Source organism: Micropterus salmoides, unplaced genomic scaffold (genome assembly GCF_014851395.1).
Source record: "Micropterus salmoides isolate LMB-PRFRI ecotype aquatic unplaced genomic scaffold, ASM1485139v1 Ms_hic_scaffold_6, whole genome shotgun sequence".
Classification (NCBI taxonomy): Eukaryota; Metazoa; Chordata; class Actinopteri; order Centrarchiformes; family Centrarchidae; genus Micropterus; species Micropterus salmoides.
Genome location: NW_024044348.1, coordinates 6,369,739 through 6,386,302, shown reverse-complemented (window position 1 = coordinate 6,386,302; position 16,564 = coordinate 6,369,739). Strand labels below are relative to the sequence as shown.

Genomic DNA, 16,564 nt, shown 5'->3' with positions numbered 1-16,564 from the left:
TGCATCTAAATCAAACCAAAATGACCTCAATGAAGAACTGAGTTCAATAAAAGTACAAAATCAAAGAAAGTGAAAAATAAATCCACTATACTGTGAGCGGACATGCAAGACTCTTCTTCAATCACTTCCTGTCCCTGCTACAGGTTAACATTTTACCAAACCCTCTCCGAGAATATTAAATGTCTCAAGCACACTGTGCATGTAACCACAACCAACAATCAGTCACAAACCTTTTAAGCGCAAAACTGCTGTGAATGGGAGAAGACACAAAGCGTGCAAACACGCAGTTCTGTGTTAATATCTATCCACAGATAAAACACGGTGCTCTGATGAGTGTGTGCGTGGCGAGGGCTGACGGGTCACAGCGCTCTGACCCACTAATGAGAGGCAGAGCGTAACCACATTAGACAAGAGCAACGCTAAGTAACTGGTCTGATAAATAAATAAAGAGAACGCCCTAATGCGGACAAAGTGTTCATGCACCGCAATGACAACATGGCACAAGCGATAACCGTCTCATAGAGTGACCACAGGGAACAGCGGTGAGCCGTCTGGGGAGCACGGCAGGGAGAAAAAAAAACTCCTGAGTCAGAAAAGCTTTTACTCAAACCTGTGTGAACCACGGATAGCAAGAATCTTTCAGCGCGTGACTGTGCAAATGCTTCATGTTTTTAAATTCGACTCACCTGCCACACTCACTGCAAACTTTTTAGATATGTATAAAAACACGCAAATATTTAATTTCCTCAAATGTTGCACAGTGTAGTTTGTGCAGTTTCTTGGTCTCTGCCTGTTTTCAAAGTTTGCCCCTTGTTGGCCACCGTACACCCTCTGATGTTGAGCCAATTAAATCAAAGTATAAACAAGGACCCTGCACCAAACAGGCTCGTGATTGGCTTCCTGTAGCACCTCAAAAATGAAAAATGCCTCAAAATGCTCTCCTCCTTCGATTATTGATTCTTCTGAAATCAGTTTAAAACTTCGTAAAAAGCAAGTCTGAAACCATCAAAACAAAAAAAAGGGGAATGAAATCTTGATAAAATAAATAAGTCAAGATATATTTATATGGACATATTTAGTTTAAGATTGAAAACAGGCAGGTTGCCACATTTAATAAACACATGAATTTATTTTGGCAGGTAAAAAAAATAAATTACTCTTAATGCTGATTTTAGTTTACTAGCTCATGGCAGGTGATCCACAGTGCGTGTGTGTGACTGCATGCACTTACATGTGGACGTGTGGAGGTTGGAAGCGGCTCTGGTTGATGTTGTAGTGTGTGAAGGCCTGTGTGGGGTTGGAGCTGTACTCGTCCACCGTGATGGTCACTTTGCCATGAGCCATCCTTCCGCCGTTTGGACATGAGACGCCGTTCGTTCACCGGGATTCAGCAGCGAGCCGTGCAGCGGTCATCCTTCAGAGCCGCACGAGAAGCCCAGGAAGTCTCCCAGCAGCAGCAGCAGCAGTAGCAGCAGCGACCCAGCCGACCGACCACGACACACTGCAGCCTGCATCGACAAGAGACACACATCAGCTGCTTTAAACAGGACCACAGGGCACGCATCCACCTCCGAATACACTGCTGGGAAGGTGCTTTACATGAGAATAAAGTAAAAACCTTTGTGAATAAATGTATACATATTTCAAAAACAGGTGACTTTGACTCTGGGCTGAAGCAGTGGAAAGACTAACAGCACACATCAAGTAAGAAGGTGCTTTTTCTATTCATTAAAAATCAACAACATTCAAATATTCTGAATGCTGCAATCAGACTTTTCTTGCTTGTTCAATAGAGTATAAAACAGTTTTTCTTAGCTGTGTCACAATTTGATTTAGGAAGAAATAGATTGAAACAGCTCATTAAACCACTCTTCATAAAATCCTAATTAGAAAAACGCAGTGAGGCAACTTCAGCATAATTAGCAGATTTATTCTACCTTCTCAGACAATATGGCATTTTGTTATGAGAACTCAAAAAATCCCTCAAAAACTAAAACACTGGATTGTTAAGGCGACAATTTACAATCTGGATGGCACATTTTTAAATCATTGCTCTGCTGCTCATAACCCAGCTGGTTTAAATGCAAACTAAAAAATAAGTAACTGCAGAAATTGCCCATATTGAAATTAAACCATGCAAAAAAAAAAAGCTGCATGTGGTGATCAAATTGCTGCAAAGCCTTCAATATAACAAGAAATCCTTCATTATGCATGCATAAACAGTTCCCTGCCACGAAAAGCACACCAAAAGTTCTGTTAATCCAGGCCCGGTGCTCTAATTCAGAAATTAACAATTAATCTGACAACTGCTCTGCTACATATGCACAATAAAGACAATAAATCAGATTTAAAAAAAAAAAAAAACAACAACTTTCCACTCCTTAAAATCTGGAAGTAAGATCAACCAAACTGCTGCACAACAAGTGCATCTTCAGCAGGTCACTCACCGGGCTTCTTCTTCTTGCACCCTGAGCTTCCCTCCTGTCTGACCTCCCTGACTGACAGTAAAGTGGCCACCGTGGGCTTGACTGGCTTTTTATACCAGACCTCCTGATGCAGCCAGGAGCACAAGAGGAAGGAGGAGAAGGAGGAGGAGGGGAAGGAAAAAAATTGCCCTCAATTTAACAAGTCTGTCTTTTTTTTTTTTTTGGAGGGTAATAAGCAGCTCCAGGGTTCAATTGATGGTTAAATCCGGTGATGCAGTAGTGAGTAAAAATAAATAAATATAAAAAATTGCTGTGACCTCCAGTTGCTGAATATCTTAAAGCAAACAATCTCCCAATTGAAAAGTCAAAACTGTCCTATTTTCACAAAAGCATTGATTTATGTTTTCTGGGTCAGCCGGATGCTACTTCCTTATGATATGTGCAATAAATTTAAGTCAGAAAAGATGTATGCCAGCCTAGAAAAGAGAGGCGGGTAAACTCAAATCCTGTAACAACAACAACAACAACAAAAAAAGCTCCACTACAAACTCCCAAGACTTTTTACACTGCAAAAGTTAAAATGACATTGTTCCAACTCCAACGAATCCTTGCTGCAGATCTTCCTGGGCCTTCCCCCCAAAAAATAAAAAATAAATCACTTCAATTAAAAGCTGCCCCGTCAGACACACTTCACCTCAGAAATCGCTTCCCTCAAGGCAAAATCTAAAACATGAACTGCTTCTCTGGAAAATGTGCTTTTTTTTTTTGCAAATGTAGGCCGAAAAACTAAAGGACTAGGATTTGTGTGCAGCATGCTCCAAGGGCTCCTCGCTGTGTGCAGTATATATATATATGTGTGTGTGTGTGTGTGTGTCGGGTTGCTGTAACTCGCCTGTCTGTCTCTATCTTGTGGCTACAGTAGCAGCAACTAGCTCTCTAGCCTAGCCTGCTAAAACCTGCCCTGGCAGTGGATTTTTTTTATTATGCAGGCTTCGCACCACACACACACACACACACACAGTGTCAGTCCTGTGTGTGAATATTCACGCAGAGCCCCGGATACACGCCATGTAGCTAACTTCACGAGTAGAAATCACTCCGGCAGGCAGAGGGGGTAAAGGCAAATAAATTGACCCTTTCTGATACCACGCATAACCACGGTGTGTGCTATGCGCCGCTTGCAGAAATGTGCACAAAAAAGAAAGGTCCGTGCGATCGTGAACTCTTGCTCCTGGAATAATAAAGAAACACCCAAAGGTGGCCAGTGTCACGGCACCGCCGCGCTAACCTCTCGCTCGTCCTCGTAAATGACAAGCCACCTTTTAACCGACGGCTTTGTGTCAGGAATTTCTTTTTTTTTTTCTCCTCCCCGTCTCCCCTCTCTACCCTCCCTCCTTCCTCGGTTCTCAAAAGCAAAGCGGAAAGGTTGCTCTACCTTCGTCGTGTGGGGTTTTTTGTGCGTTTTTTTAATCTGGCCGGAGAAAGAGTGTCGGGTCGGGGTCGCCCTCTACGCGGCGCGGCGGCGGCGGCGGCAGCAGCGGCGGAGGGACGCGGGTCCATGCGGTAGCAACAGGGGAGCAGGCAGGTTCGTACGCGGCCGTCCGGGGGTTGCGGCAGTCTGGGCGGGTAGGGCAGAACCTTCGACCCGGCGGGATCTCTGCTGGCTCCTGTGGAAAGAAACCAGACAAGAGAGCGAGGGGGAGAGAGAGAGAGCGAGAGAGAGGAGGGAGAGAGACACTGACAGACAACAGGGAGAGAGAGAGAGCAGCCTCAGTCTGACGGAGGGGGAGCCGGAGTGCAGTGAGTCGGAGCTGCCACTGGGGTCAGAGAGCAGAGAGAGCAAGAGCGAGCACAACCCCCCGCCACCTCCCGTGCGCGCGCCCTCACCGGCGGGCACACGCGCGGCGAGAGAGCCACAGGGAGGAGGAGGGAGGAGGAGGAGGGAGGAGGGCGCTCGCGTAGTCCCGCTCTACCGCCGCGCTGCATTCACATGCTGTCGGAAATGACACACTTAAATGATTTTTTTTTTTTAAAGGTGACCCCAAGTTATCCGGAATACAAGCTATTAAAGCAAACAAAATGAGTGTGTACAATTGAGTTGTGACATCATTTTTCAATAAATTATTAGTACCACTTACTAATAATGCAACAAAGAGTATATACATTAGTAAATTATAAATTATATGGCTTAATAGATGCATTTTATTGGTGGAAAAACCCCAAGATGTCTGGAAACGAAATGCTAAAATTGTTACAAACAACCAAAGCTTTCACATTTTTTCATTTTTAAAGAGTTTATTATGCCAAGCTTTAACCACTAACTGATAAGCTCTGACTAATGGCTTTATTCCATTCATGGTAAATAAATACATTTTTGCTGGTGACCCAGAGCTGCCTGTTTGTAAAGCCAAAACTAGTTATGAGTTGTCTTTTTCAATGACATCACGAAGGGGTTGTAAGTTATAATGAAGTAATTTACAAATTCCTATGGATTATAAGATACTAGTATGAGTGTATGGGTTTCTTTGGTTTTACTGGTGTTGATCCTCTCCCAGCATGACTTGCTTCATCTTTTTAGGTTAATCTTTACACGATGAGAAAGACTTTTCAAATGGACTGTTATTTTTCTCACTCTACCTTCTGGAAAAGTGAATTTCCAATATTTACAACTGCAGACTTGACAGATGACTGTAATTAGCCATGATAATTTAGTAAGATATACAATTGCAGATGACTTATTTGCTGGAGGAGAATGAACTTTAGGGGATTTGTCACAACCTGGCAACTTAACGGCTCTCTTGATTGATGTCTTATTACTGATTCATAAATCAGTAGGTACAACTTATAAACCCTTTATAAAGAGAGCCTCATTAGGAATTTGCACCAAAACATTTTCTACTTTTGTTTTTGTAACAAAAATAGGTGCATGCATGGGGTTTGAGTTCTCAAATTAGATAACAACACCCAAGCAAGCACTTCAGCATCTCCCCCACCCCCGATTACTTCTATAATTCTGGAGACACTGAGAACAGTAACACCCACCTGGGCTCCTAAATTGACTGTTCTCCCTCTGTTTCTTCCGTATTTGTATGTTTTCTGTTGGCTCTGAAGAAAAGTGTTACTGTGTTACTTCAGGTTGTGAGGCTTCATGTCATGGCATAATAAGAAGGTTATTGATTTTATGCCATGAAATCTTGTGCAGTATTCAGTATTTTGGTCGCGGCACCTTGAACTCTTACACTGCCTCATTTGTAAATCAGCACGCATGCTGAAAATAATTGATTGTCTCAGTCATGATGGACATTAACACAAAAAAATCATGATACAATAGATGCGTTTTTAAATCAATATTGAATTAACTGGGGCATCTGAATACCACATACTTACTGTTTATTTGAGCATCAACTAACATACAAGTTTCCATACAGAAACACTATACATAAACTCTGACCTGGAATATTTCTTCATAAATTCACACATGTGGAAGCGTTGCCAGAATGTAGAAGGCGTTGTAAAATCTATGATTAGAAGACAACATGGCCCCTTTGGGTTCACAAGTAAACAATACTAATGAGTAGCTGTGAGAGTCCTTCTCATAACCTGAAATGGGGCAGCACAGATTCCAAACTGGGAAAACCCTGCAACTTGGATGAATGGGTGTAAAACAAATCATCCCAATCGTGAGGGTTTCACTCATTGATTATCACTTCACTAAATTATATATGAGGTCTGGAAGAAAGTTGGACTTGATTTTGTCTCACAAGTGTTGAAATGTACCATTTTTTTTCAAATGAGCAAACTTAATCGAGTCAAACTCTAATAATTTTTTATCTTTTGTAAATGTTTCTCACAGCGGACATTTCTCAGTTTGTTAAAAACAGTGGTTCCTTTAAAAATGAGATATTTAAAAAAAATACTTTGTATTTTACAAAGTCAGCAAATAGCCTTACCTTTATCTGTGATTTCTAAGGAGGATACTATCAGACTGTCAGTCAGTATGTCAAATTGAACAACAACTGGATAGATTGCCATGATCATGGTCCACAGAGGACGAAGTCTGCTGGCTTTAGTGATTACCCAGACTTTTCTATGAACGCCAACAGGAGGTTGACACTTTTGGGTTTCGTTGAAATGTCTGCACATCTTTTAGATGGACTGCCACAAAATAATGGTTCACAAATGACCACCAGCAGGTCAAGGTTTTTATTTATTTAGTGAAATAGCTCAGAATCAGAGGGAGTGGCACAAATTTTGGACATTCATTTTTCCCAAAGGATAAATATAGGTATTCTAAATGCCTGTGACCATGGTCCGATTCCACGCGAAATCTGATGAAACAATAAGGCACGTACCATATGGAGCCTATGTTTACATTTTACTAGGCAATGTTTCGCAACGAGTTGTAAGATGGGGGGTTGTCTTTGTTGCTGCTGTCTCTGCCTCATGTCTTCATTCAGTCAATGCTCATGTTCAGTGTTCAAAGTTCAAATTGTCATATCTCACACGTCACTCCAGTTTTTCTCTCCAGGTGATGTCCTGTCTACACAGCCGAGACTTAAAGTGTTGGGTGGTTTGCGGTGGATGTGGTTTATAATTCAGTGTGAATGATAACTGATCAAATAAACAGCTTGTAGCTGGCGATCAATCACAGGACAAATGACGTAAACATGCCAGCTGTAAGTCCACTTGTAAAAAATGTAGGTTTCCCAATAGCTCCGTCATAGTCATTAACGTTTCATATGTACTGCACATTCACAACTGTACTCCACATGTGCATCACATGTGCACAGAATGAATAAAAAAAACTGCTTTGAAGTTAGAGGTATGCACACTCTGTAGATGATGCCAGAAGCTTTCTCACAAGCTAATATTCATGCCCTTGTTGTTTATAATGGTACATCTGTCATGACCAGTGTCCAGCGCTCATCTTCTGTCCATTCTCTTTAACTAACCTTGATATTATGTTAAGTATACTTTCAGCTTTGTTCAGCTCAGTTAGCTTTGAGTACAATTAGAGTGCTTTCTTAGTGCATTAACTGCAACTATCTTTGTGAGGGAAGAGGTTAGACAGTGACAAGAAGTTTAACTGCTCTGTGGCCAAAAACGGAGACTCAAAATTGCCTATAAGAATGGGGAGAGAGGAGGGTGTCCAAAAGAAAATGGAAGGTATTTGAAGTAACATCTTTAAGTAATATTAAAGTGACAAGAAAATTGAGTACAATTGGTTCACTGTCTATCTTTGATCTGCATTGGTTATTTAGAATCATTACAGGAAGATATTCATAGATAACTCGCTGGAGAAATCAATTTAATCATGGATTAAACTGACTACAGACAAACCTTTAATAATGAATGATGATTTAAATACTGCCTCTTTCTTTCCTTTGCTGAGCAACCATGATATAAGTGTGATATTGGACTCCGACTTGTCCTGACATGGAAAATAAACTTTTGTGTTCTTTATTTGCTCCTTGTTAATTATTCCCTCATGTTAGGATACCTGATCATGGATTATCAATTACTTACCATCAGATGAAAATGTACCCTGTTTATTAATTCATACACACAGTGCTCATTTCACTTCACTCTTCTGTAATCTTTTAATCCTGTGAAAGGTTTTGTTTTTTATAGAATAGATAAAAAAGGAAAACAAAATGAAATTTTTTTTTAGTTTCTTCTTGAAATGGCTATTGAGAATTTTGGAGTTAAACTTGCTAAATATAAAGTAACTTTAATCCGATAATAACACAAATATTGGTGATTTATACAGCATGTGATCAGAAGTCTCAGCGAGGAACAGGGGCATAAAAATTGTTGCTTCCTGGTAATGTTTTCAATCCTGTACCAGATCGTCCATGTAAGTATATATCATTGATTTAGAAAACACAATTGTATAATCATACATACATGAATAAATAAGGATATTTTTCTGCTGAGGGGAGATGAATGATAGTATTGAATTGCCGCCCATCACTGAGTTCAGCAACAATTCAGTCAGGTCAGTCGGGATAAAAAGAAAGAATTAATTTGTCAGTGCCAAGGCTATACCTTTTAATACACTGATGGGATTTTTGATGAGAAAAGGCTGCGTGGGACGGTCCATAATGGACTCATCTGAGGGGCTCGGCCACATTTACATGTCTGCCAGTTGAGGCAGAGCTGGCTTTTTCTAATTTTACTGACATACTTCAATTTCCCAGCCCCATCAGCACGCTCCCCACTGCCACAACAGCCCTGCAAGTCATTTCCATTTGACTTTTCTCTTATCTGCGCAAAAAAAGCATTTCCATCTACTAGCCAGCGGGTGTTAATGTGAATGCAGGGTTTGAATTTTATGTGGAGAGGCCACATTTAAACATTTGACCAGCGTTTGTTCTCCTGGCTGCATATAGAAAACTGATGATAGATAGGGGACCAAATGTCACAGAAGAAATGGCTTTTGCCATGAATGTTTTATTCAGCCCCGTGTCGCAGCGATCGCATTTATACAATAGAAAATGCAAATGTTATGCAGAGCATTAAAAAAACACTATATATTTTATGACCTTCTATAAAAGAGGGTAAAATGACTTTCCTTCCAAATAAGGCAGAAATGAAACACATATTTAATGGAAGTGGGAAATAGGAGTGTGAGCTCTTTCAGGAGGCAGAGGGTGATATTCACTTAACCTGCAGGCCAAGGCAGTTCACCGGCTCTAACCTGCACAGATTTATGCCTGTCTGTGGCAATGCCTGTCTTCCCTGCCTGCCATGTGGACATATAAAACTGAGGCCTGTCTGTCTGAGAGGCCCATCCGCAGACTGGCAGGAGTTGGGTTTTTTAAATGTTAATGTCATTCAGATTTATGGGAGGCAGATAGATGGTTGCGGAGGGTATGGCAAGCTAGATACTGTTTATGTCATTGAAATGCACACAGACAAAAATGTTCGCCCCTGAGCCTCAGCAGCACTCTGAAGCCCGAGCTGCCACTGGCCCCAGGCGTGTATTTAGAAATGAACAGAAAATTGAATACAATCTCAAAATTAAAGGAGTTCTCTTTTATTATTTTTTGCTCAGCCTGGTTGTTATCAGCTAGGAAAAAAATCAAAGCAATATACAAGTTAATTTTATTAGCACACAAAGTGCTTTTGTCCAGTGGAGCTTGAAGAGAAAAAGAGAGCAGGAGTGTAGGAGAGAAGAAAGGCAAAGAGAGAGCACACTGGCATGAAAGCCAAGTGTATTAATTCTCCTCCCATTCTCCTGCTGTGTTGTGATAGACTGAGTAATATGCAGGCTCACTTTCTATGCCAAAGGCTAGACGAAGGCTCACAGGAGAGGACTCTCTGAGTCAGCCTCTCTCTGCTTCGCTTGCTCTCCGTCTCTTTCTATCCAGCCCTTTAAACTTAAGCAATGTTAAACTGAAAAAATAAAACAATCACTTAATTTTCTCCTGAGATCCAGATTTACCCGCAACCATTCAACACAATCCGCCCGCCTCCGCCCCCCCCCCTTCCCCCCTTCTCTGCATGTGTGTGAAACGGTCGATACAGTATAAATTAGGAGAACACTGAGACACGCTGGCTTCCATGTGGAGTGACTGTGTATTAAATCATGTTAATTGATTAGCTGAAGTTCAGAAGAGGACAACACCGGATTGCACTCAGTCCTCAGCTGCTCTGTTGAAGTGGCTCCTGCTCATTTGATGGCGACCTGAACACCTACACTTGCGATTAATCCACTTTTTAAACGCTGTGGTAACTTTCTCCATCCTGTTGTGTTTGCCAAGAACCCCCATGTGCAATACACAACTCAAAAGCCTCCATTCATACCACACACTATTTCTAACAATGTTTTGTGAGGTTTACAGGAAGGATATCAGTGTTGCAGAATAAATTTACTTAATTTCTGAGGGTGCTTTTTGACACTGGTCCAAAAATGCAGTGCAATTACATTTGTGCATTTAGCTGACACTTTTATCCAAAGCAATTTACAATTGCTATACATGTCAGAGGTCGCACACCTCTGGAGCAACTAGTGGTTTAGTGTCTTGCTCAAGGACACAATGGTGGAGAGGTCACAGTGGGGAATTGAACCCGGGTCTCACACCAAAGGCATGCGTCTTATCCATTGCACCATCACCACACCATCACCACGCCAACTACCCACAGCTGGAAGATTAATAAATTGTATACCATATTTGGGCAGCTGAAGTAACATCTCTGATGTTCGTAAATAGAGAAGAAGTATTAAAGGAAAAAACATTTGGTTTTATTGGACCGCATAGCAGCATGTCCAGAGTTGAGGTTTAATTGAAGTTTGTTGGCACACATCTTGTTTAATTTCCTTTTGTGCAAAATAGTACGTTTGTTTATTTATTTCTTACTAAAACAATATACTAAGACAATTAGCACACAGTGTATACCAGAGGTGTGCACATGACCTTTGACTCACGTCAAATTCAAATCAGAAACTTGATGACTTTAGACTAAACTTTGACTTTACCACCAATGACTTGTGACTTGAATTACTAATGTTACAGTACCAGTTGGAAAAAACAACTATGCAGAGACAACACAAAAAACAGTTGCAGTTATAAATTACAGATGGAAATGCAACAACTTCCAACTTTGTTCAACATTTGAGGTTGCAGAACTGTAAGTTTAGGCTAATATTAGCATAGATTAACATACATAGCGAGTTAATGCTTAGCTAACATTAGCTTAACAGCTAGAACAGCTGGAAACTCACTGCATACATGGCAACCAACTTCATTTTTCCGTACCTGGTAAATAGTGATTTATGCTATGAAAGATTTTTGTTAAGCTCAGTCACATTTGTTTAAACAAACTCGGTTCAACAAATAAAAACACACTTTAATGATTTGTTAATTATTTGTTGTGACTCATTTAGGACTTGACCTGCTACTTGTGAGTTTTAACTTTGATACTTGAATTTGGATTTGAGTGCAAAGATTTAACACTTGTGAACTGCACAACAATGACTTGGTCCCACCTCTGGTATATACATTTTTACATACATTTTTGTGGTACAGCGTGTAGTGAGGAATTGGAACACACCTAGTTTTCTACAGCAGAAAATATGGTTTAGAGGATCTTGTTAAATTGAAATTATGTGCACATCCAACTCAAGTTAGGAGAGGATGCAAGACAAATTCAGCCTGCTCAGAATTTATAAATTCCCATGAGATTTATACAGCTACTTTTCAACAGTCATTCAGTGTGCCGACTATTTTTCCTTCTATCACAATGAAAATATAGCTTATTTGGGTTTTGTAGCACAAATGACTGTTTGCAAAAATACCTGGTGAAGATATAATTGTAATTAAATCCTATTTATTTAGTGCGTGGGTACCTTCGTCGCTCAGTATAGTTTGAGACCAGATCAGGTAGCTAGAATCCACAATAAGCTAGTTAAATTGCCCACACATTTTTTACTTTTTGTGGTTGATAGTCCTGTACAATACTGAGAGGTGCCTGCTTAATGTATGTATATGAGGTCAGCAATATTTCAAAAATACCTCTTAGGTAAATTTTGTTGTTAATAGTCAGGCAGCGAGAGAGAGGAATAGATGAGAATGACGACGGGATAAAAGCATGTCAGCAGGTCAGTTGGTCAGGCAGTGAGGGCTGAACATCTAAACACTGAGACTGACAGAAAGAGGGCAGAGAGACATCGGATAAAAGATATTGAACCCAACAAGAGAAGAGAGAGAGAGAGAGAGAGAGAGAAAGGCAAAAGAATGTGACTGGATGGACGAGATTATAGGAAAATTTCACCCTGTCCACTTTATTTTTCGGTGTATGTTTTGTTTCTCATGGGGATAAATGAAATACAAACAATCTGATGGCATGTGATGTCTGCCACCACTGTGGAGTTCAAAAATCTTAAGTAAAAAATGCCAAGAAGAAACATTGGATTTTGTTGTCAGTACCAGTAGTACCAAAGATAGAAGGCTTCTTTCTAGAGCTGCCATTTTGCTATTTTTCCAGGGTAACCTCAGTAGACCAGAATGTAATGCAGCCTTGAGATCACTAAAGAATCATATGTTGAGCGAGGATGTATTATGAGAACTGTGTCTGAAATCACTCCCATGGTAAGTCATTCACTACTTGCCACATAATACACACTAAATAGTTTCAGTGAGTTATGAATTGGGATTCTATGCACTTATGAATCATCATCATCATCATCAGATGTAGTTTCAAAAAAAGCAAAAAGTATTGTGCGTCTGCTTTTTCATTTCAGTGTGAGAATGGTCTATGCTCATGTTATGTAAAAGTCACACAAAGAAGGGACACTCAAATAAAATGGAGGAAAGTAAATTTAGTGCATTAGGCAGCAAATAAGGAGAGATTTCATCCACTACATCCCAAACTGTTTTTTATTCAAAGGATGTTTCATTGAGAGCAATATGTTCTTTTCAGGAACACCCTGTTCGCACTCACACACATTCAAACCCCAGTCTGATTTGTTCACCACTGAGCAGCTCCACTGCAGCTGTTGGGTGATAGGTGCCTTGCTAAAGGGCACCTCAGCAGTGGTAACGAGGGAGGGGCCAGTAGTGCTTTTTCACTTTCCCGATCCGGATGTTTCCTTTATTTCTCCACTGCCCGGCTTACTGCTACACTGTAAAACATGTCTGCATTATTCTAGTTTCAAGTTAAAACAACTTATGTATAAGGCCATTGTCAGGCACCCCCTCCGATGGTGGCACTATCTGCAGTGTATAAATAGTAGGGATGGGCGAGTACGCCACTTTTTGTATCTGTATCTCTATCTGTTCAACAAATTAAATTATCTTTATCTGTATTCGCACTGATGGACGGGGCTTAATCTGTACAATTGAGTTCAAAGTCCAAAACTTGTCAGAGCTCTTTGAGTTAAAAAGAAGAATTAGGTGGACGTACTGTAATAATTTACATAGTACACATTCACATGTGGTGCTGACTTACAGAACAGCCACGTCTACCTCCTAGAATGTATGTCTATATAGAACTAATTTACAAAAAGAAAATACATTTTGAAAGAAACATGATGCCACCAGGATTAAGTTCTCAATAGAAAATATGTTTATCCATGTTTTTTTTATGTAATGATGTTTTTTAGGTTGCAATACCGGGGTTGGCCACTGGGACAAATTGGTTGCAAGAATACGTGCCAGACTGATTTGTTGCGCTGTATCCAGCTCTCTTCCATCTTTCCATTTTTTCTTGACTGGAAACTAACACTATTATGCTACATCAGGGGAACATACGATTCCACTTCATCTGACAAAGTAGTCCTTCCAAGAAAAACTGTAGCATTTCCTCAGAAAAGTGACTCCAATTAGCAACACACATTCATTTGTGGCTTCTGCAGGATATTGCCATGGCATTCTGTGGAACAGATTGCACCATTATCTGAATTTGATATGGCTACTTAAAAGAAAGTGGGTACACAACATAGTAAACTTAACATCACATGCGAGAAGCACAAGCATGTTGTGAGCATATTTATTTCTCAGCACATTAAAGCCAAGTGTCCATCCAGTATCTGCTATCAGGGGCACTCTGAATGAGTATTACCTGAGGGAGCCATTTGGCATTCCTTGTTTTAGACCTTAGAAGAGCAGAGTGCTTAGCCTCCCACAGCATGCTCCATCCCTGTGTGGGGTGCATGAGTGGGGCCACCACATTAGACTCCTACTACCTCGCTGAGTAAATGTGTCTTCAGTGTCTGCGTGTGTCTGAATGTATGTGTGAGCCAGGTAGGTACGACAGTCTGGGATGTGTTTCATTGCTCTGCTCCCTGCTGGGAAAGTTGATGGGGTTTCCCACTGAGGACGTGTGAAATGATCCTGGCAAGTGATTTGTGTGTGTGTGTGTGAGGGAGAAAAAGAGAGGTAGAGTTTGCCGTGTGTGTGTTACAATTATGCTCGAACAGGTGAGACAGGAAGCGAGTCTGATTGAAAACCCAGGCGAGGTGGTCTCACGCTGCGGCTCTCATTTTACATCACAACTGCTTCAAAACCCATTTCATTGTTGCTGTGTGACTCATTTCAATGTCTGCCAATCTTCTAAACTCTCCTTCTTCTGGTCAAACATCCCTCATCTCCCCGTTGGAAGGTGGGAAGGTAGAGTCCAATGCACTGCAACTTAAGAAAACATGTGCAAATTGACAAAGTACAGGTAAATGGAGAAAGAAATCTTAGAAAAAAACACACAGTATGTCACATTTACACAAAATGTTGCAAATAAATAGTATGTCACTTAATATAGTAAGTAAGAAGAGATTGCAGAAATGCCAAAGATCTGTTTATCTTTCAGGGTGGTGTCCCCATTACATAATTTGTAGCTGGGTCCTAACTGTCTTCATGACTGAATACAGTTAGGACTCAACTTGACTCAGGTCCCAGGTTGGGTCTTGGTTATAGGTTACAGTATTTTCTTCCAGTTCATACACTATACATAAACCTGCATTTTTCTGTTTTAAGATGTGTGCGTGAGTTGATTAATGTATGAATGAAATCGTCCACTTCCTCTGTGTGTCTCGATGGAGTGGATAGTGTATACTGGAGGAGAGGGAGAGCTGGTGGAGGTGTGCAGAGCTCAGTGTGGAGAGTCTGTCTGCCTCTGCATGTTTTATCCTCTGTCACTGAGCTTTCAGCTCTGCGCTCCGCCTTTCAATGATTTACTGTCTTACAGCAGCCTCATCACTGCACTGAGGGAGTGTGTGAATGTGTGTGTGTATCGCAACACCAGTAGAAACTATATTACTGAATATATGACGTGAAGAACATCTAGGTACAAATAATAATGTCCCGAAAAGTTAATTTTATCGACACCTGTACAAGATTAGCTATCCAGACTTGTAAAGTGTCATTTTGCCAACTGAAGTCTGGATACAGTACAATTTGATTTTATGTCATTTAATTAAAGGGAACAAAAGTGTCCCTACAGAGAATTCTCATCTCATTTCTATAATAAGTACAACTCAGTTTTTGTATGGTTAATGAATTTGAAGTGATCTTTCATTAAGCTGAAGGACAGAGAGACAGACTGTAGCGATGATGTCACCCAGAGAAAAAAATCCTGAAGCTCCTCCATAGTGGTGAATAACGGAACAACTGCAAGGACCCTGTGACAGCAGCAATAGTGGTTTCCTGGGAGGAACCCTCCATTCAAATAAAAATCACTTGGGTGGAATAGCGGAGGGGGGAGTGTGTGGGCAGGGTTGTATCAGCCAGGCCAGGCAGTTAGTTTATCAAATAGTTACTACATTAAAAAAATCTGGTTCATTAGGGGTAAAAAAAAAATCTAATGTACACTGTGTGCATAATGGCTCTAGGAAGTCAACTATGAGTGCAGAAAGCCGTGCAGCAAGGAACTGAGTTTGATAAAACGTCTTGGATAAAATCAGCAATTTGAACGAGAAATTATGTGTTTTAATCATTTCACTATCTACCGGCTAGTGCAGCTTCAAGTTAAATATAAAAGTCTATTTATTACCTATTGGGCACTACTGTACATGGTGAAGTCCCTGAGTACATTTAGGAATTGTACCAACTAAAAGGATAATTACAACTTGGGTCTTATTTTCATAGTTGTGGGCATTATTGGGCATTTATTATTATCAGTTATAGTAACATCGTACTCACTAAAGTAATTGCTTGTTTGGAGAACATCACTACAACCAATTCTAACAGGCTAAGAAACAAGAGCAGTCAGAAAATCAGACAGGTTGTAAACAAGCCAACACTTTAGACAGATGATGTAAACCACTTTGTTAGGAGGTGAAGCTGAAAGGGAGCACATCTAAAATATCAGCAATAACGCCTCAGTTTATAATGTGGACTTATAACAGTAAGACAAAGTTGAAGCAGGAAGTCTGTAACTGAAAATGGACAGTTTGGTTAACAATTTTACCGTTCACCTTAGTTTTCTCTTTCAGATAAGTTTGACTAACCTGGAGGTTTGTTTAAAAAACGGTCTGATCGTCTGACTGCTCGTGTTTTTTTTAGCTTGTCTGACTTCTTTTTTGTGATGTTCCCAGATCTTGTCAATTAACTTGATGAGTACAGTGTTATATCTCAAGAAAATCTTCTCAAGGCTCACTTCTATTGCTTGTTTGAACTGAAGAATTTGCTTTTTTTTGTCTA

General features: G+C 40.5%; 1 protein-coding gene across 2 annotated transcripts in view; it reads right to left on the bottom strand.

Moving 5' to 3' along the window:
• Positions 1-4,249, bottom strand: part of mpped2a (metallophosphoesterase domain containing 2a) — a 67,721-nt gene extending 63,472 nt beyond the window's left edge. Inside the window, exons 1-2 of one of the 2 annotated variants that reach the window (XM_038701664.1) lie at positions 3,862-4,249; positions 1,232-1,508 (exon numbers count right to left, since the gene is read on the bottom strand). In XM_038701664.1, coding sequence (XP_038557592.1) covers positions 1,232-1,344 — 113 coding nt within the window. In that variant the 5' untranslated portion in view covers positions 1,345-1,508; positions 3,862-4,249. Of the gene's footprint in view, positions 1-1,231; positions 1,509-2,447; positions 3,816-3,861 lie in introns of those variants that run through there. The other variant, XM_038701665.1, reaches the window with a different exon arrangement.
• Between the last annotated feature and the right edge of the window lie 12,315 nt (positions 4,250-16,564).